This window comes from Leucoraja erinacea, chromosome 22, assembly GCF_028641065.1.
Source record: "Leucoraja erinacea ecotype New England chromosome 22, Leri_hhj_1, whole genome shotgun sequence".
In the NCBI taxonomy this organism is placed as follows: domain Eukaryota; kingdom Metazoa; phylum Chordata; class Chondrichthyes; order Rajiformes; family Rajidae; genus Leucoraja; species Leucoraja erinaceus.
In genome coordinates this window covers 14,346,146-14,369,598 of record NC_073398.1, presented here as the reverse complement: position 1 = coordinate 14,369,598, position 23,453 = coordinate 14,346,146, and the positions used below count along the sequence as shown (strand labels likewise).

The following is a 23,453-nucleotide window of genomic DNA, read 5'->3' as shown; positions in this document are numbered from 1 at the left end:
CAATAGACAATAGGTGCAGGAGTAGACCATTCGGCCCTTCGGGCTAGCACCGCTATTCACTGTGATCATGGATGATCATCCACATTCAGTACCCCGTTCGTGCCTTCTCACCATATCCCATGACTCCGCTATCTTTAAGACTCTATCTAACTCGCTCTTGAAAGCATCCAGAGAATTGGCCTCCACTGCCTTCTGAGGCAGAGAATTCCACAGGTACACAACTCTCTGTACTAAATGGCCTACCCCTTATTCTTAAACTGTGGCCCCAGGTTCTGGACTCCCTCAAAATGGGGAACATGTTTCCTGCCTCTAGCGTGTCCAACCCCTTAATAATTTATGTTTCAATAAGATATACAACCCCAGCCACTCCATTCTATCAACGTTTAGTCTCGCAATCCCAGGAATTAACCTTGTGAACCTACGCTGCACTCCCTCAATAGCAAGAATGTCCTTCCTCAAATTTTGAGACCAAAACTGCACTCAATACTCCAGGTGTGGTCTCACTAGGGCCCTGTACAACTGCAGAAGGACTTCTTTGTTCCTAAACTCAACTCCTCTTGTTATGAAGGCCAACATGCCATGCGCTTTCTTCACTGCCTACTGTACCTGCATGCTTACTTTCAGTGAGTGATGAACAAGGGCCCCTAGATCTCGTTGTACTTCCTCTTTTCCCAACTTGACACCATTCAGATAATAATCCGCCTTCCTGTTTTTCCCACCAAAGTGGATAACCTCACATTTATCCACAATAAATTCCATCTGCCATGCATCCGTCCATTCACCCAACCTGTCCAGGTCACCCTGCATCCTCATAGCATCCTCCTCACAGTTCACACTGCCACCCAGCTTTGTGTCATCTGCAAATTTGCTGATGTTACTTTGAATCCCTTCATATACAGTGGCTTGCAAAAGTATTCATACCCCTTGAACCTTTCCACATTTTGTCACGTTACAACCACAAACGTAAATGTATTTTATTGGGATTTTATGTGATAGACCAACACAAAGTGGTGCATAATTGTGAAGTGGAAGGAAAATGATACATGGTTTTCAAATATTTTTACAAATAAAAAACTGAAAAGTGTGGCGTGCAAAAGTACTCAGCCCCCTTTACTCTGATACCCCTAAATAAAATCCAGTGCAACCAATTGCCTTCAGAAGTCACCTAATTAGTAAATAAAGTCCACTTGTGTGTAATCTAATCTCAGTATAAATACAGCTGTTCTGTGAAGGCCTCAGGGGTTTGTTAGAGAACATTAGTGAACAAACAGCATCATGAAGCCCAAGGAACACACCATACAGGTCAGGGATAAAGTTGTGGAGAGGTTTAAAGCAGGGTTAGGTTATAAAAAAATATCCCAAGCTTTGAACATCTCACGGAGCACAGTTCAATCCATCATCCGAAAATGGAAAGAATATGGCACAACTGCAAACCTACCAAGACATGGCCGTCCACCTAAACTGACAGGCCGGGCAAGGAGAGCATTGATCAGAGAAGCAGCCAAGAGGCCCATGGTAACTCTGGAGGAGCTGCAGAGATCCACAGCTGAGGTGGGAGAATCTGTCCACAGGACAACTATTAGTCGTGCACTCCACAAATTGGGCCTTTATGGAAGAGTGGCAAGAAGAAAGCCATTGTTGAAAAAAAGCCTTAAGAAGTCCCATTTGCAGTTTGCCACAAGCCATATGGGGGACACAGCAAACATGTGGAGGAAGGTGCTCTGGTCAGATGAGACCAAAATTGAAGTTTTTGGCCTAAATGCAAAACGCTATGTGTGGCGAAAACTAACACTGCACATCAACCTGAACACACCATCCCCACTGTGAAACAGTGGCAGCATCATGCTGTGGGGATGCTTTTCTTCAGCAGGGACAGGGAAGCTGGTCAGAGTTGATGGGAAGATGGATGGAGCCAAATACAGGGCAATCTTGGAAGAAAACCTGTTAGAGCCTGCAAAAGACTTGAGACTGGGAGCGGAGGTTCACCTTCCAGCAGGACAACGACCCTAAACATACAGCCAGAGCTACAATGGAATGGTTTAGATCAAAGCATATTCATGTGTTAGAATGGCCCAGTCAAAGACCAGACCTAAATCCAATTGAGAATCTCTGGCAAGACTTGAAAATTGCTGTTCACAGACGCTCTCCATCCAATCTGACTGAGCTTGAGCTATTTTGCAAAGAAGAATGGGCAAAAATTTCAGTCTCTAGATGTGCAAAGCTGGTAGAGACATACCCCAAAAGACTTGCAGCTGTAATTGCAGTGAAAGGTGGTTCTACAAAGTATTGACTCAGGGGGGCTGAATACTTTTGCACGCCACACTTTTCAGATTTTATTTGTAAAAAAATTTGAAAACCATGTATCATTTTCCTTCCACTTCACAATTATGCACCACTTTGTGTTGACAAAATGTGGAAAAGTTCAAGGGGTATGAATACTTTTGCAAGCCACTGTAAATTATTGATGTATATTGTAAATAGCTGTGGTCCCAGCACCGAGCCTTGAGGTACCCCACTAGTCACTGCCTGCCATTCTGAAAGGGACCCAATAATCCCTACTCTTTGTTTCCTGTCTGCCAACCAATTTTCTATCCATCAGTGCCCTACCCCCAATACCATGTGCTCTAATTCTGCCCACTAATCTCCCATGTGGGACCTTATCAAATGCTTTCTGAAAGTCCAGGTACACTACATCCACTGGCTCTCCCTTGTCCATTTTCCTAGTTACATCCTCAGAAAATTCCAGAAGGTTAGTCAAGCATGATTTCCCCTTTATAAATCCATACTGACTTGGACCGATCCTGTTAGTGTTTCCAAATGTGCCGCTATCTTATCTTTTATAATTGATTCCAGCATCTTCCCCACTTCCGATATCAGGCTAACTGGTCTATAATTCCCTGTTTTCTCTCTCTCTCCTTTCTTAAAAAGTGGAATAACATTAGCTACCCTCCAATCCACAGGAACTGATCCTGAATCTATCGACCACTGGAAAATGATCACCAATGCATCCACAATTTATAGGGCCACTTCCTTATGTACCCTGCGATGCAGACCATCAGGCCCTGGGGATTTATCAGCCTTCAGTCCCATCAGTCTTCCTAACACCATTTCCTGCCTAATGTGAATTTCCTTCAGTTCCTCTGTCACCCTAGATCCTCTGGCCATTAGTACATCAGGGAAATTGTTTGTCTTCCTTAGTGAAGACTGATCCAAAGTACCTGTTCAACTCGTCTGCCATTTCCTTGTTCCTCATAATAAATTCACCTGTTTCTGTCTTCAAGGGACCCACATTTGTCTTAACTAATTTTTTCCTCTTCACATACCTAAAGAAGCTTTTACTATCCTCCTTTATATTCTTGGCTAGCTTACCTTCGTACCTCATCTTTTATTCCCGTATTGTCTTTTTAGTTATCTTCAGTTGCTCTTTAAAATTTCCCCAATCCTCTTGCTTCCCGCTCATCTTTGCTATGTTACTTCTCTTTTATTTTTATACTGTCCTTGACTTCCTTTGTCAGCCACGGCCGCTCCTTACTCCCCTTGGAATCTTTCTTCCTCTTTGGAATGAACTGATCCTGCATCTTCTGTGTTATTCCCAGAAAAACCTGCGATTGTTGTTCCACTGTGATCCCTGCTTGGGTATCTTTCCAGTCAATTTTGGGTCAGCTCCTCCCTCATGGCTCCATAGTCCCCTTTGTTCAACTGCAATACTGACACTTCCGATTTTCCCTTCTCCCTCTCAAATTGTGGATTAAAACTCATCAAATTATGGTCACTATCTTTTAAAGGCTCCTTTACCTTGAGTTCCCTTATCAAATCTGGTTCATTACACAACACTAAATCCAGAATTGCCTTCTCCCTGGTAGGCTCCAGTACAAGCTGCTCTAAGAATCCATCACAAAGGCACTCCACAAACTCCCCTTTCTTGGGGTCCAACACCAACCTGATTTTCCCAGTCTACCTGCGTGTTGAAATCTCCCATAACAACCACAGCATTACTTTTGCAACATGCCAATTTTAACTCTTGATTCAACTTGCACCCTATATCCAGACTAATGTTTGGGGGCCTGTAGATGACCATTAGTATCTTTTTACCCTTACAATTTATCAGTTCTATCCATACTGACTGATTCTATGTCACCCCTGGCAAGGGACTGAATTTCATTCCTCACCAACAGAACTACCCCACTCCCTCTGCCCACCTGTCTGTCTTTTCGATAGGATGTATACCCTTGAATATTCAGTTCCCAGCTCCGGCCCTCTTGCAGCCATGTTTCTGTAATTCCCACAATATCGTACTTGCCAATTTCTATCTGAGACTCAAGCTCATCTACTTTATTGCTTATAATTTGTGCATTCTTATATAATACTTTTAATCCATTACTCCCCTCACCCTTCACATCGATTCCTATTTCACTTGGCCTTACTCTCCTATCCCTTCCTGAGCTTTCTGCCCTTTTAATTCTGGTGTCTTTCTGGTCCCCCAAATCTGACTGACAATGTTCACCCTGAATTCAGAAGTAAAAATGCATTAGACCTTTAACTTAAAGCATTTCACTTGCCTCCATTGGTGCCTTTCAGTTTGTATTTTGTAGAGCATTATTAGTACAGGAAACATTTTATTTTTCTTATGGGGTATAGTTTATTGAACAGAGTACCCATCCTGGCAGCCTTTCAAATCTGCTGAATTATAGTTGATCTGTATTTACAGCATACAATCGCCTACCTATTCCTATTTTTAAAGTAGCTTCTCCAAGAAGGCCTTGTGGTCAAATTACCAATGGCAATTCAATAAAGAGGCCACTACTTGGACACTTCTTCTTCTTGCGTATGGCGTGCACAGCCTAAAGTTGTAGGACAACTTGTTCTATTTGATTGTGCACGCCAGGTTGATTGCATTCGTTGAAACAGGGTGGACTACGTGAAGGTTGAGATGTTTTAAAGTGATAATTTAAAGCAATCTCCCACCCCCTTGGACACTAAGTGGTAGAATAACTCAGTGAGTCAGGCGGTATCTCTGGAGAACATGGATAGGTGATATTTCGGGTCAGAACCCTTCAAATTTATTGCAGGAGGAGTGGGGGCATGGGGGATGGGGGGGGGGGGGGGCAGTGTAAAAAAGTTGGGAGAGAGAGGAAGCAGGACAAAGCAGGCAATTAATAGGTGGACACACACGGGGGGGGAGGTTTAGATAGGCAGATGGTTGGAACAAAGGTCACAGATTAAAGCAGAAGGTGCACGTGAACTTCCTTTGAACACATCTACTGGATCTGTTGTTCCCGATGTGGTCTCCTGTACATCAGTGAGACCAAGTGTAGACTCGAAGAACACTTGCGCTTAGTCCGCCAAGGCCTACTGGATCTCCCGTCTGCTAACCATTTTAACTCCCCTTCCCCTCACCCCTCCCCCCCCACACACACCCATGCCTGTGCCAATCTATTACCTAGCACTTACTGAAAACCATGTACACAACATCTACAGCTCTGCCCTCATTGACCTTTTTGGTCACGTCTTCAAAAAAATCAATCAGATTTGTGATACACGACCTCCCACGTGCAAACTCATGGTGATTATCCCCCATCAGCCTTTGCCCATCCAAATGCCTGTATAACCTATCCATCAGAATACTCTCTAGATAGTTCCAAGTGTGGTGGAGAAGATAAGAAATTACATTATCACACCTATTGATTGTGTCATTTTTTTTTCCTCAGGATCTTGTTTTGAAGTGTAAGAAATTGAACAGACCTCTATTTGACTTTGAGGCAATCATCTCCCCTGTCCTCTTTTCATCTAATGCATGACTTGTCAAAATAGTTAACAAGGTGTTAATGAGGTACGTTAATTTGTTACTCTTGAAAACTTGCTCTTTTTTTCTTGTACATATCACTTTAAAACATCTCAAATGGCATCACACAATTATATTTGATGTGTTAGTTGCTGCTATGTGAAGAAATAGTCCATTCTTGAAAAATCTGAGTCCTGACTAATTTCGACTAGTTCATTTATAAATGAATCTCTGTATGGAACTTGTTCACATTAGTAATTATAGGCTAGTGACAGTTTTGTGTGATAATTAATTAAAAAATATATAATAACTTAAAAATGATTTTTTTCATTTGAATTCCAAAAAGGTGAGTCTCGTTGGTTCATCTATTAGCAGTGTGATGTGTAAGGTGGAGCAAAAGGAGGAGTAGTGTTTTGTGTCCTCTCCAGAACTCAGGCACATCACTTAAAACTCAGAATTCATTGCCACATTGCGGAACCCATTATTGACCCATTGGTTGAGTTGTAAATGAGAGAGTCAAGGGGCCCATCTCATGTTAAATTGAGTTTATTGTAATATGCATAAGCTGCGTACTCTCGCCAATAAAAAATTTCCACATGATTTCCTGGCTTCCCCTTTTTGAAGTCAAAGATTAGTTCCTTGGTTTTCTTGATGCCGAGCGAGAGGTTGTTGTTGCGGCATCACTCAAATAGGTGTTCAATCTCTCTCATGTGCGCAGATTCATCGCCGTCTGTGATTCGGTCAAAAACGGTGGTTTCACTGGAAAATTTGTAGATGGTTTGAACTCTGTTTAGCCACACAGACATGGGTATTGATTAAGAAGAGCAAGCTGAGCAAGGCTTTAGATGGTTAGAGGAGGATATGTTGTCACCAATTAGCATTGATTGAGGTTTGCTGATGAGGAAATCAAGATCTGGTTGCAAAGGGAGGTATACAGGCCCAAGTATGAGATAGAGTGTTGGACCTTTTTAGTGGTTTGACACTGGTCGAGTGTCGGGTCCTCTGGTGCTAATGGAGATTGGTTGATGCCAATTAGGCAGATACTTCATGCTGGGGTTGCAGTCCCCAGCAATGATGAGAAAGGCATGGGGATACGCCATTTCATGCTTCTTGATCATGGTGCTCAATTCTTCGTGCTAACTTGACGTCTGCATGAGGTGGGATCTAGATTTAAGTCAGGATGATGGTGGGGAATTCCCTGGGTAGATAGAATGCTGAGCGTTTACCATGAAATGTTGTGGTCAGTGAGCAGGAATGGGACGAATATGGCATGTTGGAGCACCACGACAAATTTACCCTTAAGCTGGCGGCATCTGAAATACTGTTGAGTCCATGCGATAGATGGAAAAATATTCAGATTGCAGTGCCACATCCAGAGATTTGGGGGTGTCCCACTGATAGAGCATTCTTGTTATTAGGTCTTCCAACTTGTCTCCAACGATTGGCAAGAAGGATGCTAGGGAGGAGAGGTCTCATGTCCCTATGTTTCAGTCTTACTTGTAGGCCTACCTGGGGACTACATTGTCTGGCAAAATGGAGGCTTCTCTATGCTTCCAGGTGCTGAGCTTGCATTCTGGGGGATAGTGCATTTAGTGCCATAAATGGCTTCATAGCCCTGTCCCATGGTGTGAGTTCATTCCAAGAGCTCTCCCGAGTTTAAAAAAAAATCAAACTCGTGGGAAGCACGGAGAATGAACGTAGCGGGTACGTCGGAGCTCAGGGACATCTCTTACCGCTAACGGCAGGTACACGGGAAGACTCGTGAAGATTTTTCAACACGATGAAAAATGTCCACGAGAGCCCCGAGTACCGACGAGTGGCCATTACCGTAAATCTCCGAGTTCGAATCAGGGCAAACTCGGGAGAGCTCTTGGAATGAACTCGTACCGTGGGACAGGGGTTTACATGTCCATTTGCTACTGTGGTACTTCTGGCTGCCGATTCCATCTCATGAGGTCAGAACGTGAATAGACAGGTATCCTTTTGCGTGATATCTGCAAACTTATCGGCACTCTCTGGCATCATATTCTGTATCTGTTTATTAGCTGTTTATTTCAGTGCTGTAGGCTTCAAGGTAAACTCTTCAAAGTGTTCACAGGTGTAATAATGCATGGATAATGAACTCGAATGGTAGAAGTATCTCTATAATACTAAAAGTCTTTGGCTGCTTCTTGTTTGTGTGTGTGTGTGTGTGTGCGTGTGGCTGTGCGTGTGCATATGTGTGTGTGTGTGTGTGTGTGTGCGTGTGGCTGTGCGTGTGCATATGTGTGTGTGTGGTTAATTCCTATTCTCTTCCAAACGCTAAGCCACAGCTTTCCCATTTTCACACAGCCCACCCACATTTTTCCCGTTGAGGCGATAAACATCTTCCTGTCGCATTCCCACCTACATTTCCGAAGATATTAATCTTTTAAAGTTTTAAAGACAGCCTGGAAATACCCATTTCGGAAAAACCCCCCAGAGTGACGTCACAATGCACTCGCAAGGCAGGACGGGACACTCCGGGAAGGAGGGGCTCTCCAGTGCTCACGGTGAACGAGGAATGGCGGCGGCGGCTGCCTACGCCTGGTGGTGAAGGTGGTGCTGGAGCTGGAGTGAGGGCCGAGCCCGGGGCTTGGGATGGGGCCGTGACCGGGGCTGAGAAAGAAGCCGCCGCTGGAACCAAGGACGAGCCGGGGTCCGGGGTCAGGGACGATGAAGTCGGGGCCTGCACTGGAGCCCAGGCGGCGGCCGAACTGACGGCTGGAGTCTACAGCCAGTGCCGAGCCGAGTACGAGAGCCAGGCTATGCTCTACAACCAGGGTAGGTCCTGGGGCAGGGAATGGGAGTGAGGGGAGGAGAATGAGGTAAATGAGGAGGAAGATGGGGTAGGGAGAGGGGTGGTCGAGGGAGATGGGGGGGGAGGAGGGATATGCCCGCTCCCTATCTACCCTCACTCCCACCCTCTCCCCCCCTCCCTCTACCCTCCCTCTCTACTCCCCTCCTCTCCCCTCCATCCCCACTCCCTCCTCTCTACCCCCCTCCCTCTCTGCGGATTGAAGATGGAGGAGGGGTAGTGCTGAGGGTTGAGGGGAAATGAGCCGCGCATTTAGGGGCTATGCGTGAGTGGTGCAATATTGTGTTGGGGGAATGGCTTGCGTTGGGGGAACGGGCGAGTGGTGGAATCTTGCGTTGGGGGAGCAGACGCAACGAGTCTGCACTTGGTCTAGTTTAATCTAAAATACATCATGCGTTTACCTTTAACACTAAAAGTAACCAAAGGGGCTGAAAACATAAAAATTGAATAATTTGTGTTGTTAAAAAATAACCTAGTCTGAGTTGAAGTAACCTGCTTTGCAGCCTTCATTAAATTGTAATCAACTTCCACAATTTATAATCAAACTGTTGTGTGAAGACACTTATAGCTGATTAAAGCATGGGGCAATGGAATGTTCATTCCCCGCATGATCATTAGTGAAATAATCTGGTGCGGGATATCAGAAGGCAATTAATGAAGATTAATTTTAGGGTTACATGTTCAGAGGGAGGCTGCATGTAACAGAAATGCTTCAAGATATCGCTTAGCTTTTCTTGAACGTAAAGTGATGAACTCATACAATGCTGTACAAATAACTTGCCAACTTATTTCATTGCTATTGCAGTTTTAAAATAACCCACATTAATATATATCATAGGTAATGAATTGATAATAATATTGAATTATGTAATTCAAATGAATTCCTCAAGTCAGTAGGTTGGAAAATGTTAGCTATTAGTGTCCCCCCCCCCCCAAATTTGTTTGTTATTTGTGAATTCTTCACTCACAATTATATGATTATGACTTTGCTTCTTGATTGACCATAGAATTATGAGTGCTCTTGACATGGCACCAAGTTTCAAAACTCCCACAAAATGTAGCATTGCAAAATTGCGCTCCAATGTCAGTGCCCTCTCCCCAGGCAACAAAGCTTCAAATTACACTCATTCAGCTCCACTGGCCTCAATGCTCACATCAAAACCCACAGAAATGGGGTGAAAGCAAGTTATAATAGATCCTAAGGGACCTCCTGATAAGATGTATGCTGAGCAACAACAAAGGAGATAGCTGCAGGGTAATGGGCTAAAAGGTAAAATGTTACAATTAGAGAACTCTTTGAAAAAGGCAGCACAATCACGATGGACCAACAGGCCTCCATCAATGAGGTATATATTTTTTGTGAATTTGGAATGAAGTTCTGAGCAGTACGGTAACCTTGGCAGCTTTTAAAAGATCAAAAAACAATAAAATAATATTAAGAACGACAACTCTTGAAGAAATAATTTTACAGTTGATTAAATAATTCCATAACATGTACAGCCTTAAATGAAGAAACAAAAATTATCACAGAAGTGAATGTGAACACATGATAAATTTGGGCAATTGAGATTAAAAAAACCCTCTTTAATGTTTCCATGTACTGAACAATTTATCATTTCATTTGTCTTTCTTGAGAACTCCATGGTGCCCTAAACTGTTTGTTAAATTTTTGACTGATTAGCAACATAAAATATGTATTTTAAATGTATTTTGTTTCTGTTGTACAATAATCCTAGCAGGTAAACTCGTGCCTAGAGAGCCGGGAATTATTCCTCTTCAGCAGAGTTGATTTCCTGGGTGGTTCTTTCTGCAGGTTTAGCAGGAGGCCTATTTGACATTATATATAAAAAATGATGAGCGTACATAATATCCAAACTGTTCATTATAATAATGAGTTACAAAGTTAAGACTGGTGGAAGTAATTATGTGTCAGATGGGCTTCTATATTTGAATTTCCTTTATGTATCCAATTTGCTGATTGAGTCCCCGTGTGCTTCCTTGAGGACATTCTTGCTGGGGAACCTAGGTGAATACGGGTTAGTGTGTAGTTGGGAAGCGAGTAGCTCTGAAGAAATCTCTGCAAAAGAACTCAACCAATCTTGTAGGATCTCTCACAAGGTTTGAAAGATAGGTATGACACCATTCCATGATTATATTAGGGGGGGGGGGAGAGGAGGAGGGGGGGGGGAGGGGGTGGGGACAAGGGGGGGGGGAGGACGAGGGATGAGGATAGGGGGGAGGGGGCCCTCCCTCTCTGCCCCCCCCCCCCCCCTACTCTGACCCCTCTCTCTAGGGAATGGTGAATATTGCAATCTATGGGTGAGTGGTGGAGTATTGCATTTGGGAACCAGCCCCCCCCCCCCCCGTGATGCCACCCCCCCCCCCACCCCTCAATCTCTACCCCCCCACCTCACTCTCCCCTCACCCCCCTCGCTCTCCACCCCCCTCTCTAGCCGCGCCTGCGCAGTTGGGGTTATGAGTGAGTGGACAGGGCGGGGGATGGGGTAAAAGGAGCAAATCAATAATATTAATATATCAAGGGTGTGTGTGTGTGTGTGTGTGTGTGTGTGTGTGTGTGTGTGTGTGTGTGTGTGTGTGTGTGTGTGTGTGTGTGTGTGTGTGTGTGTGTGTGTGTGTGTGTGTGTGAGAGATGGTGGGTGATGCGACGCCGAAGGCCACCTCCCCCCAGCAACCGCGTATTGAGGGGACGGGACCCAGCGGGCACCCCTTGGTCTAGTATCCTCTAAATCTATACTATCTAGGTATCTGACCAAATGTTTTTTAAATGTTGTGATCGAACCTTCCTCAAGCAGCTCATCCTGTACACCGACCACCCTGTTTGTAAAAATGCTGCCCCTCAGGTTCCAATTACATTTCCCCCCCCACACATGCTTGGTGTATACACCACCAACATTGTCATATAAATACCCCTGAATTGAACCTTGTGCATAATTAATTTGTTTAAAAAGAGGCCATATCAGAAATACCAACTGTAGAATCAATTTCTTCCTTGTTTATCTACACGCAGGGGATCTGTGTTTCATGCTTCTGATTACAATGCTGTATGTTCAACCATAACATTTTATATGCAGTTGTTTGGGAAGCGAGGGGAGGCGGTTTCTGGACTGTTTTGAGTGTTTATGCCTGCGGTGACCCACCATTCACAAGCTTCCACGGGACAATGGTGGGAAGGTGTCCAGTCTTTATGACATGAGTGATCAAGAGTCAGTCCATTGTCCTTGATAAACTGATAGTTTCCAGAAATCTATGTTAATTCCCAAGTTTCAAGGTATCCTGAATTCTCCTGTACAATAAGCTTTTCCCATTAAGTACTGTAAAACATTAGACTGCCCCAATGGATGAGCTTCCCCTCAGACAGTACATGTGGTTAATTCTCCCAAACTCACCAGTAATCCATATTAATCTCTAATTTGACAGCTCCATTTTGCCAATTATTATGCTGCAACTGGTAAACTGAAATGTTTGCAAGCCAGGTGTGTGTGGTTATAGACTTAGACTATAATGTCACACTGTAATGTCCCTTTCACGCAGAACCTACCATTTGGGAAAACACTAGATTGGGAAGACACTTCGCATCATCATATTATTCAATATACCAATGCACAAAAGTACTATCCAGCTAAAACAATGCTGATCTCCAGCACTAATCTAGACCAAAATAAAAGCATAATAAAGCGTTCTCTATAATATTTTCACAAATACAGAAAACAAATTTTAAATAATCATAAACATTTTAATTGCATGAATTATGAAACTAAGAAATGGTAGAAGAAAACAGAAACTGTACTTGAACATTTTTACAATCATAATTCTTCAACTCAGAATTTTGATCATGTCTGGTCATAACTCATAACATGTCCAATCTGAACACTGTTCCTGAAATCCTCATTATAAAATACCTTAAGATATCAAATAGAACATATTTTCTTATCAAATGAAAATCTGCAATTTGAACAGCACCGAGTACACATTGCAAACTGATCAGGTAGTCTAGATCTTTATAACCTGGTCACGTACTTTAAGCCTCTGTAAACTGCTCACTGTGCTTCAAATCTTAATGTGTTCAGCCACAATGTCTCAAAGCAATAAAATACCAGCAGTGGCGTCACTGGTTGCAGGAGGTGTGAATAACAGAAAATATTATCACACACTATTCTGGCATGTGGCACTCAGTTCATGTGTTGGTGAAATCGCTATTAAATTTCAATGGCTCAGTAACAATTTTTGTGTAAGAAAAAAATTAGAAAATTTGCATAATGGCTCACATTCCATAGCTTGCTTTGTCCAAAGGTTCAAAGAAAGGAATTTTAAGTGCAATAGATGTAACCACCCCCAGCAGAAACTGCAAAAGCTTTTTCTTGTTTCTTCACAGCAAGGAGTCTCAGTTTATCATTTTCAAGATATAGAGGATTCCAATATTGTCAATAGTCACAAAGGTCTTGAAGTCAGATGAAACATGAATGGACTTCAAGTTTGTCCCATTGGTGTAGAATGTCTGCAGAGATTTGCCAGTAGTCACATCCCACCACTGTAAAATAAAAATAAATGTCATTGTAGCTTTTACTATTCATTAATATCACCCCATGCAATCTCCAATTATCCAAACTGGTAAATTTGTGTTCCATTTTGAAGTGACATTGAGAAAGTGAGGTAAAAGGCTAAATTCTACAGACGACAATGGTCGTAGCTGTCCCCATGCAGTAAGCTATCCATAGTGCACCATGAGCAAAAGGAAAAACAACTTTAGAATCTCAATTTGATAACATGCCAAAGAAAACATCATCACTACACGTACCCTGTCAAGTTCCCTCGGAACCCAATATGTTTCAGTGCTTTGAAACTCCAGAAAATGTAGGCCTACTTCACTCAATCCTTCCTCATAATGTAATGCATCATTCCAAAAAATGGTGTAATAATTCAGGCATACACAGTAAAAATTGTCCCTGCTAACAGCATAACACAAGAACGCTCATCTTAATCCATAGCAAAAACAATAAATGCTGGAAATACTCAGGTCAGGCCACATCTGATGATTTGAAAACATTATCAACATTTCAAGTCAGAAATCACTCTAGGGACTGAACATGACACAATAGCAGCTTGCAACGTGGCAGAGAGGAAGGGGGAATGGGATACATCTGTTCCTTTTGCCCACACTCTCAGCGTGTAGTGTAGAAAGGAACTGTAGATGCTGGTATATGTCGGAGATAGACACAAAATGCTGGAGTAATTCAGCGGGTCAGGCAGCATCTCTGGAGAAAAAGGATGGGTGATGTTTCAGGTTGGGACCCTTCTTCAGACTGTTCAAAGGATCCTGACCCAAAATGTCACCCATCCTTTTTCTCCAGAGATGCTGCCTGAGTTACTCCAGAACTTTGTGTCTATACCCAGTATGTTGCCAAAATTAACACACACTGGCCTACTCTGGCTCCAGATTAAATGTGCCTTGATTTTTAAATGGCTTTCAAATTCTTCCATGCAATTAGGTATCTGTATTTCAATGGGAAATCCCATGTAATAATGCCAGGATAGGCAGTTCTTAAACAAGTATTCTTGCAACAGGTAGGAATTGCTACAAAAAGCTAATGTACATGTTATTTACAGTCCTGCCAAATCAGATGTTTAAGTAAACTAAAATTTGAATGGACATAGTAAAAGACAAGGAGACTGAATGTGAGTTGTAAGTTTGTAATAAACACAAACCACTCTATATCATGTTCGTCATCTCTGTACTTATGAGTTTCTATTCAAACTGTTATGTTCACTGTCTTGCAGTGTCCACTGAAATTGAAGCATATGGAACGAGCTGCAGAGGAGGTAGTTGAGGCAGGTACTATAACAGCATTTAAAAGACATTTGGATATCTACATGAATAGGAACAAAATAAGGGATATTGGCCAAAGGTAGGCAAGTGAGACTAGCTTAATGGGGCATCTTGGTTAGCATGAACAAGTTGGGCCGAAGATCCAGTTTCTGTGCTGTACGACTCTATAATCAAGATGGCCGACTGTGTATGCATACTTTCCTTGAATTTTTCAAAAATTTGACAAGTCCTAGAACAGACTGACAGTGAATTGCAAAGTAGATTTCAGTAGTTTTTCCAATTCAAATAACTTGGTAGTCTTTGTTAATTTCCGAGTTCCTGTACAAAATTATTCATTAATTTAGACCAATACATTATTGCGTTACCAATCTCACTCAGGCAGTGAGACGGGTATGCTGAAGGTTTAGGCTAAAGGATAATGCAGGTGCAGATTAAATGCAGCTTTAGCCTCAAGATGATCAAATCAGATCTGACATGAGAATGCTTGATGTGGAGCAAAATATGTGCAAAATTATTCCATTATAAATAACTTCAAAAAAGTGACACAGTATGACAATTTCACTTGTAAATAGACAACAATCAAAAATGCAAATAACAGAAATTGGATGATTCTTTTTGCCTTAAAAGGTAATAAAATGGGGTAATGCCCTATGATGAAAACTAGAATTGACATTGTCACTTTATTATTTAATTATAAAATGCCCTTTTTTCTGCCATAGCTAGCTGCATGATCAAATCAACAGAGACTGTTGAGTTCCTTATAGTAAAAGGAATCTTCGCGTCCTGTAAAGTGTTTGGTATTTTAAATTAGTTATCTTAAAATACCTGTGTTCTTATTTTTAAGAGTGTAATATATACAGGCGCCATAAATGTAGCTGATACAACTTTGAATTATAATTGACTTAATTCCCCAAAAATGCAGATGTTGGAAATCTGAAATAAAAAACAGTCAGGAATGAGAAACAGAATTAATATTAGAGGGATGAGACCTTCATCACAATAGCAGTAGTTCTAACATTTTCTGATTTTATAACATTACTTTTAATACCATAAAATAAAGTATAAAACCATTAATGTCCTCACCCATGAATTATTTTTCAAAATTTATAGCTAATGTAGCATGATTTAACAACAGCATAACCAATGCCAGAAGTTAGTGAAACCTACTGAAATGCATTAACATTAATGTTCTATAAGGATTGGCTTCTTCAATCCAAAGATCATTTATCCAGAGAAGACAGAATCATCCTCTCAGTGAAAACTGCTCTACATGTCACAGTAGCCCAAGTCATCCATCAAAAAATATGCCAAACTGAATCTATCAAAACTCAAAAACATGGCCATTATTTCCACAAACTCAAACTGCTAGGTTTTTTTTACATTGGTGGATGTCACACTTAATGACCCAACGGATGCATCAACTTTGTGTGAAATTCCCTATTTAGCTGAGTGGGTTTCAAAAAAGACAATTCTCTGCAGTGTGGAACCAACATACTAGGATCTTAAAGATTTATTTTTGTGACAGCAAACCCTTGGCCGGGTTATTCATTATTAGCTACCATACAATGATATACAATATATAACATGACCACAGAAAGGGAGAATTATTGAGAGATAAATCACTCCTCCTATGAAACTTATTCAGTATTATTCCAACATCTGGAAAAGCCAGAGGGATTCGTAATCATCATAATTTAATAAATTAAGAAACTGCACGCTGTGCAAAACATATTTAAACATTACTAAAATGCATTAATTATTGCAATCTATCAAAATCTTCCAGTTAAAAGGTGACTAAATGCTTTCTTTGCTGACTATTGTGCTTTCCATGATTAAAGTCAGAGTCAGCAGAAAGAAACGTGGCATGAAGAACATCAGAAAATGAAACGTAAACGTGTAGGATGGAACTACAGATGCTCGTTTAAATCGAAGGTAGACACTTCTCGAAGAAGGGTCTCGACCCAAAACCTTTCCCATGCCTTCTCTCCAGAGATGCTGCCTGTCCCACTGAGTTACTCCAGCATTTTTATGTCTACCTTAAATGAAAGTAAGCTACAGGCCAGTTGTTAAGGGATCATTTCAGTAGTCCAGTACACTCACTGGACTTCAAGATCTTTTATCATGCAACCAAGTAATTAATATAGTACTGTACAGCAAATAATAACATTCTATATGAACTTGACCATAGTTCAGGTGACACCCACATTACAGACAGAGGTTGGGTTTACATTCCTTAAAAAAAGCTTTGCATCGTCATTTTCCGTAATGCAAAGCCACGTCACCCATGAAAGCTTGAAGAAAATCAATTTGAAAAATAAAATGTGTTATTTATTCACAATGTTTATTCCGTGTGTCAAATTATTAGGTAGTAATTTGGGAATTCTGAGAAGGTGAATTTACGTTACCCGAACAGCTGTAACATGGGGATCATCTTTTCTTTTTTTTAAGCCATTTTGATACAATTTTGTAGAATTCTGCAGGTGAAGCCCTAAACAACTAAATTAAATGGAATAACTTTAATCATACAAAATGAGAGTACTAGTTTACAATGTAAAATTAATTACCGTTCCTATTAATATCGACCACTGAGATTATTGATCATGGTAAAACATTTTGTAGAACGAAATACATGTATTTTCAAATTAGATTTGACACCACCCATCATAAGTTTTAGTTTGTTGGGTTGTGTTGGGGGGGGGGGAGGTGAAACATGTTCTCTGTCTCTTCCTTCGGGGGAATGCGACTTTTTCGTGTCGTATCCCCCTTTTCTGCCTCCGTCTGCGCTGAGGCCTAATGGCGGAGCTGGCAGTGTCCAACCTGCGACTGACACCGAGGTTCCGGAGGCAGAGCCAGCCAGGACTTACCAACGAGAGGCTGGCCGTCTTCGGGGCTGAGGCAGCGGTGGCCCGACTTGCTGGTGCGGCGTTCTGGCTTTCGGCGGTGGCCTGGAGCTGATGCAGCGGCCTGGATCGGAGACTGCGGGACCCGGAGCTGGGGCAGCGGCCTGGAGCGGAGACTGCGGGACCTGGAGCTGGGGCGGTGGCCTGGAGCTGGGGCAGCTGGGGCGGCTGCCCGGAGCTGATGCTGTGGCGGGCCGTCTCGGAGCGGAGACGGCGTTCCGGCTTTCGGCGGCGGCGACATCACCACGGAGGTCCGCTGGACTGGAGGGCGGCATCTTTGGCCTGGATCGATCGCCTCAGCGCAGAGGGAGAACAAGGAGGGAAGAGACGGAGACTAAGACTTTGCCTCCATCACAGTGAGGATGTGCTTGGTGAACTCACTGTGGTGGATGTTTAATTTGTGTTTATTGTATGTTTTGTTTTTATTGGTTCTGTGTATGACTGCAGGCAACATACTTTTGTTTAGACCGAAAGGTCTAAATGACAACAAAGGAATCTAATCTAATCATGCACCTTCCGATAAAGGAAATTTAGTGTTTCTATTCTCATCTATTCTTTCTTTTTGAGTCACAGTTGTACAGCAATGGGCCTTTTTGGTTGGCATGGATGAGTTAGGCTGAAGGACCCGTTTCCATGCTGTATAACCCATGACTCCACCATCCACCACATTCACACCGACTGTTTTGTCCACATTTAGAATAAAACCATCTGCCTGCTTTAAAACTATATGATTCTTTGCCTTGCCTATGTCAAGATGTACACTGTACGAGAAGGCAAGTATGATCTCTGCAAGTTTTTCAGTGATGCCAGGGGAGACTTCCTTAAAAAAACCAGAGGCTCAATTCAAACAAACTGGAAGCTCGATTCAATCAAGCGGATGCCAAGTGACTATGTCTGGACCTGAATACCATCACGAGCTACAGGCTGAAATCAGGGGTTCTCTCTGGTAAGGATGCATCTCTATTGGATGTGGTCAGTGCCTTTTCACTTGTTTTGACTGGCAAACCTCAGCACAGTCCCAATGCCCCACAGACTCTGTCCCATACTTCTTGGTGGCAGAAAGCAAATTTGCTTTCACGAAGATAAACTCTTGGAAAGCTGACAGCTGGGATGGAGTCGTTGGATGAGTTGTTTTGGTTTTAGAGATACAGCATGAAAACAGGCCCTTCAGCCAACTGAGTCCGCACCGACCTGTGATCACTCCTACACTAGTTCTATCCTAAACCCAATTTACAGAATCCAGAACTGGTGAATCTTGGCCTTGTACCTCCATCTGCAATTGGTTGTGGGATTTATTGATTGGCAGACCTCAGTCAGTTAGAATTAGTCATAATATTGCTCCCACCGTCACCCTAAACACTGATGCTCCTCACGTTTCTGTGCTAAGCCCTTGTTCTTTTCCCTGTACACCCATGGCTGTGTGGCCAAGTGCAACACCAACCCGATCTTTAATTTTGCCAACTATTGTAGACCGGATCAATGATAATGGGAAGACAATAACTAAATTATTTATATCAGCAAGACAAAAGAGTTGGTTGTTGACTAAATGAAGCAAGAGAGTAAATACAATCCTGTTTTCATCAACGGGGACATTAGAAACATTGCTGCACATTACCAAATCATACCTTCTTAACAATGTCAGTCACTGGCAAAGAGAGAGATATACATGCAAATACACATTGGCAGAATAAAGTAGTCCTTCTTAACAGCGTAATACAAGCAGTGATCCAATTTACATAAAAACAATTTGTTTGATAAACAACATTTGCCAAGTCAACTGCATTTGCTTGATATTGCAAAGAACTTGATAAAACTAAGACTTGCCATAAAAAATGAAATTAATATGATTTAACTGAACAGACAGTTTCATTTCTGGCAACTACAGGTAATAGCACCAATATGAGACACTTCACAGAGCAATTTCTCAGTGATGGGTCTTATACTGCGGACTCAAATATGGATGAAATCAACAGATTAGCAACATTCACAGCCATCCAAGTGCAAGACAAAAATTGATTTGTCTACATCTCTAAAGGCATGGAAGATTACATGGGCTATCATTGAATTGATCGATATGCCTCCTGCATCTCTACAGAAAAATAATCAATATTTAAGTTTTAATAGGCTGATATGTTCGCTTCAGTCTTTTTGTGTACTTTCTAAGTAGTTGCTAGGCATTGCAAAGAATATCATGTGAAATTGGAAACAATAATCAAGCATTATGTTGAAGGTGAATAATCTTGATGTTTATCAGGTTTTAAAATGAAAAAAACAAATACATTCATTGCACTGAAAAAAAATTGGAATAAGTGTATAGAATCTGGGAATGCCCAGTTATTATCATCAACTTTATAAAGAGTTGATGCCCTAGATCATCAGACATAAAATTAGAATCTCAAAGCACAGAAACAGCCCCTTTGACCCAACTCATCAATGCTGACAAAGATGTCCCATCTAAGATAGTTACATTTGCCCTAGTTTGGCCTACATCCCTCCAAAACCTTTCCTATCCATGTACTATCCAAATATCTTTCAAATATTACTGTACCTGGCACAATTACTGGAAGGCCAATGTACCAAACGCCTTTGTGAACACCCTAACCACCTGTGACACGGCTTTCAGGGAACTATATTCCTCTGCTCTACAACACTTCCAGGCACTCTGCCATTCACTGTGAAGATATCCCCCTGGTTTGACTTCCCAAAATGCAACACCACGCACTTATCTGCATGAAACTCAATTTGCCGTTCCTCAGCCCACTTGCCCAGCTGATCGAGATCCTGCTGTCATTTTTGCTAACCATCTTCATTATCTACGATACCACGTACTTCAGTGTCAATCTGCAAACTTACTAATCATGCCTTGTACATTCTCATCAAAATCGTTAATATATACCACAAACAGCCCTGGGCCCCAGCTCTGATCTCCGAGGCACACAATTTGTCACAGGCCTCCAATCTGAAAAACAATCTTCCACTATGGCATAGCAACTGGAAAAAAAGAAACTAAACCAAATTGAAATGTGGCAATATTTATTTTTTTTAAAGAAAAACTAAACATCAGTATTTGGTAAAGAGCAAGCCACATGAGGTATAAAATATTTATAAATAATCATTATATGATTTTTTAACAATAATTTTACTCTGTGATCATTTATAAAGTACCTGTGTTTATAGCTTATTGCAGTCATTAGATTTAGTAAGATTTCTTTCACTTGCAAGGAAGCAAGTAAATTTAGTTTGAAGTATAAATTACACATGATCAAAAATGTCAACTTAAAATGAATAGACGAATCATTCTCAATTATAATACCATAATTGCAACTGCATGCCAGGGGATAAATAGAAAAATGATTTATAAACGTGAATTAAATAATTTATTTGGTTACCCTAGTGTGAAAATATCCCTCTATTTCAGCAGTGAGTGAGCAGTGGAGAGGAGCAACAGCATGGGCAATATAAAAAGTAGCCATCGTGTCTGTCATTGACTGCTCCTTGCGGTTTTAAAAGGAAGGCAAGCACTAGTACGGCACTTATTGGGAGAGGCCATGCTGGGAGAGACTTTGTATTGAGGTACAAATTATGTGTTTGAGGCAAAGTGTAGAGTCTTTAACGTGAGGCTTCCGCAAAGAGGCTGAGCGGAGGATGACGATAAGAGAAGAAAAGATCTGTTTTTCTTTTTATGACTCTTCCTTATTCTGAGTGCAGTACAGATTGCAGTGTGGGTACCTATTTGCTCCTCCTGCAGAATGTAGACATTTGGGGAAACCTCAGGAAAATCCCTGAGGATAAGATTCTATGTAAGATTCTCATTTTATGTCTGATCTAGGGCATCAACTCTTTATAAAGTTGATAATAATAACTGGGCATACTCAGATTCTATCTGTGTGTTCAGCTGCAGCTGAACTGGATAGTTCACCAAAGCACACTGGATAGCCACCAAGTGGCAAAAGCACACTGGATAGCTGCCGAGTGGTCACAGGAGTGGAAGGCAACCTTATCTTCACTACACAGCTACATCTCTTCACCAGATAAAAGCTGTCCAGGGTCTGACCTCTCCAGAAGAGCATGGGTGAAGCTCAACAGACTTCGTACTGGAGTTGGGCGTTTCAATGTCAGCATGTGGAGATGGGGGCTCTGCCAGAGCCCAGCCTGGGAATGCGGAGCAGAACAACAGACAGCCAACGATGTCATCTCTGGGTGCCCGCTCTACCACCCACCAAATGGAGCTCAGGGCCTGGCAGATATTGACGTAGAGACGACAACCTGGCTGCTCAACACCCGGCTAGAGATCTAACTATCCTTTAGTTTATGTTTCATTTGCAAGAAGAGAAAAAGCTGCAGCTGCAGACTGACCGTGTGAGGGAACTCGAGCTGAGGCTGGATATCCTTAGTATCATCTGGGCGAATGAGAACAGCATAGATAAGAGTGGTGACACCTAAGATACAGGCAGAAAAGAGATAGGTGACATCCAGGAAAGGGAGTAGGCAGACACTACTAAACTAAACATTTGTAAGGATATCACTAGAACTGAGAAGGTTGAACAAAATTAAGCAGAAAATGGCTCCTTCTCTGAAAAAAAGATTAAGGGTCCTTATGGGGACATTCACAACTATCAGGCAATTTGGAGGTAGATACGGATAAATAATTTCCACTGGTGGATGAGTCCAGGCAAAGAGGCACAAATATTAGACAGTTACCATAAGGTTAAGCATTGGCTGAACCTATCATCATCACATGGAATGGTTGAAAGAGCAACACATAGAGTTAATGCCAACATGACAGAAAAGAGGGTGGGGATAAACAGGCAGAAGATAGAAGAGATTAAAGTGTTAAAAATGTTAAACATGATTAGGAAAAACACCCGGCATTAATCACTTGCGTTGAATACCTGCTACTGTGTTGTCAGTTTGCCATTCCTTACACACTGAAGAGTCTCGACCCAAAACGTCACCTATTCCTTCGCTCCATAGATGCTGCCTCACCCGCTGAGTTTCTCCAGCATTTTTGTCTCCCACAAAAGTTTGAAGTTCACATATTCATTTGCGAACTCTGGGCTTTTACCGTGAGAAAACTAGTATATTGTGATGTTTCTAAAACAATGCCATATATCAAAACATTATTTTTTTTAACGCATCTTAAGATTTGTTATTTAGAAGGGTGAACTTTACCAGTTGACAATTAACTCACCCGTTCACCATTCATTGCCTATCTTCTATTTTCTCCTACCTCATCATATTTTAGATAACCTTCATTTCTCACAATTACCTGGATTGGTAGAATATCATTCAAGATACCTCGAGTGGAAAAAAATGGCATCACTTCAATATCAGATCCAAGATTAAATCAATGTTTACCAAGTTATGTGCTCAGGGATATTAAGATTCAGGGATCAGTGGCAGATCATTGTACTACAGATAAAGAACAACCACAAGTTAAGTTGTTGAGTGAAGGTTGCTTGGCTGAATGGCTTCAAAATGATATACAAGTATACCAACTGAGCAACGTCAATTGCATTGTCCAAAAATACTGTTCACAATAGTCACAGCAAGACACAAGCAACCCTTCTTTGTAACTGATGGCATTGGTTAAAGCAAACTCAAAACAGGGATCTTTGGGTTGCTGTGAAATGAACAAATATTTTCTTTCATGGTGTAGGTTTAATCCCTGGTGCAGAACAGTTGGCTCTGAATGGCATGGCTACCTCCCTAGGCTTTCAGAACGTGGGTTCCTGCTGCTGAAAATCATGTGGTACACATTAGGCGAAAACAGAAACACAGACAGCTGCTGTGACCCTGTGGTTAAATAGCCTGACAGATCAATAGCCTGTGCTGACAATAAAGGAAGGACTGCTTGGACAAGACACCAAAAGGCAGCAAAAATTAAATTTCAGGATGAGTCATGATACACATTTATGATTAACGCTCAGTTCCAGCTGCATTCCAAGACTGTGTCTTGGGCTTTGCTTCTACAAAGATAATGGAATACACCCCAAAAAAACCCAATGAACTCACAAAATAAAATTTGCTAAAAATAATGAACTCTCAAAAAATATTGCTTCACTGAGCTACATGTTTAATGGTTGAAAC

The 23,453-nt window shown here is 41.8% G+C and overlaps 1 protein-coding gene across 1 annotated transcript in view; it reads right to left on the bottom strand.

The window, feature by feature from the left end:
- Positions 1-12,351: 12,351 nt before the first annotated feature.
- LOC129708048 (apoptotic protease-activating factor 1-like) overlaps positions 12,352-23,453 on the bottom strand; it is a 63,319-nt gene continuing 52,217 nt past the window's right edge. The window contains exon 5 of the mRNA XM_055653591.1: positions 12,352-13,167. Within this exon, the coding sequence (XP_055509566.1) occupies positions 13,021-13,167 (147 nt within the window). The 3' untranslated portion in view covers positions 12,352-13,020. The remainder of the gene's footprint in view (positions 13,168-23,453) is intronic.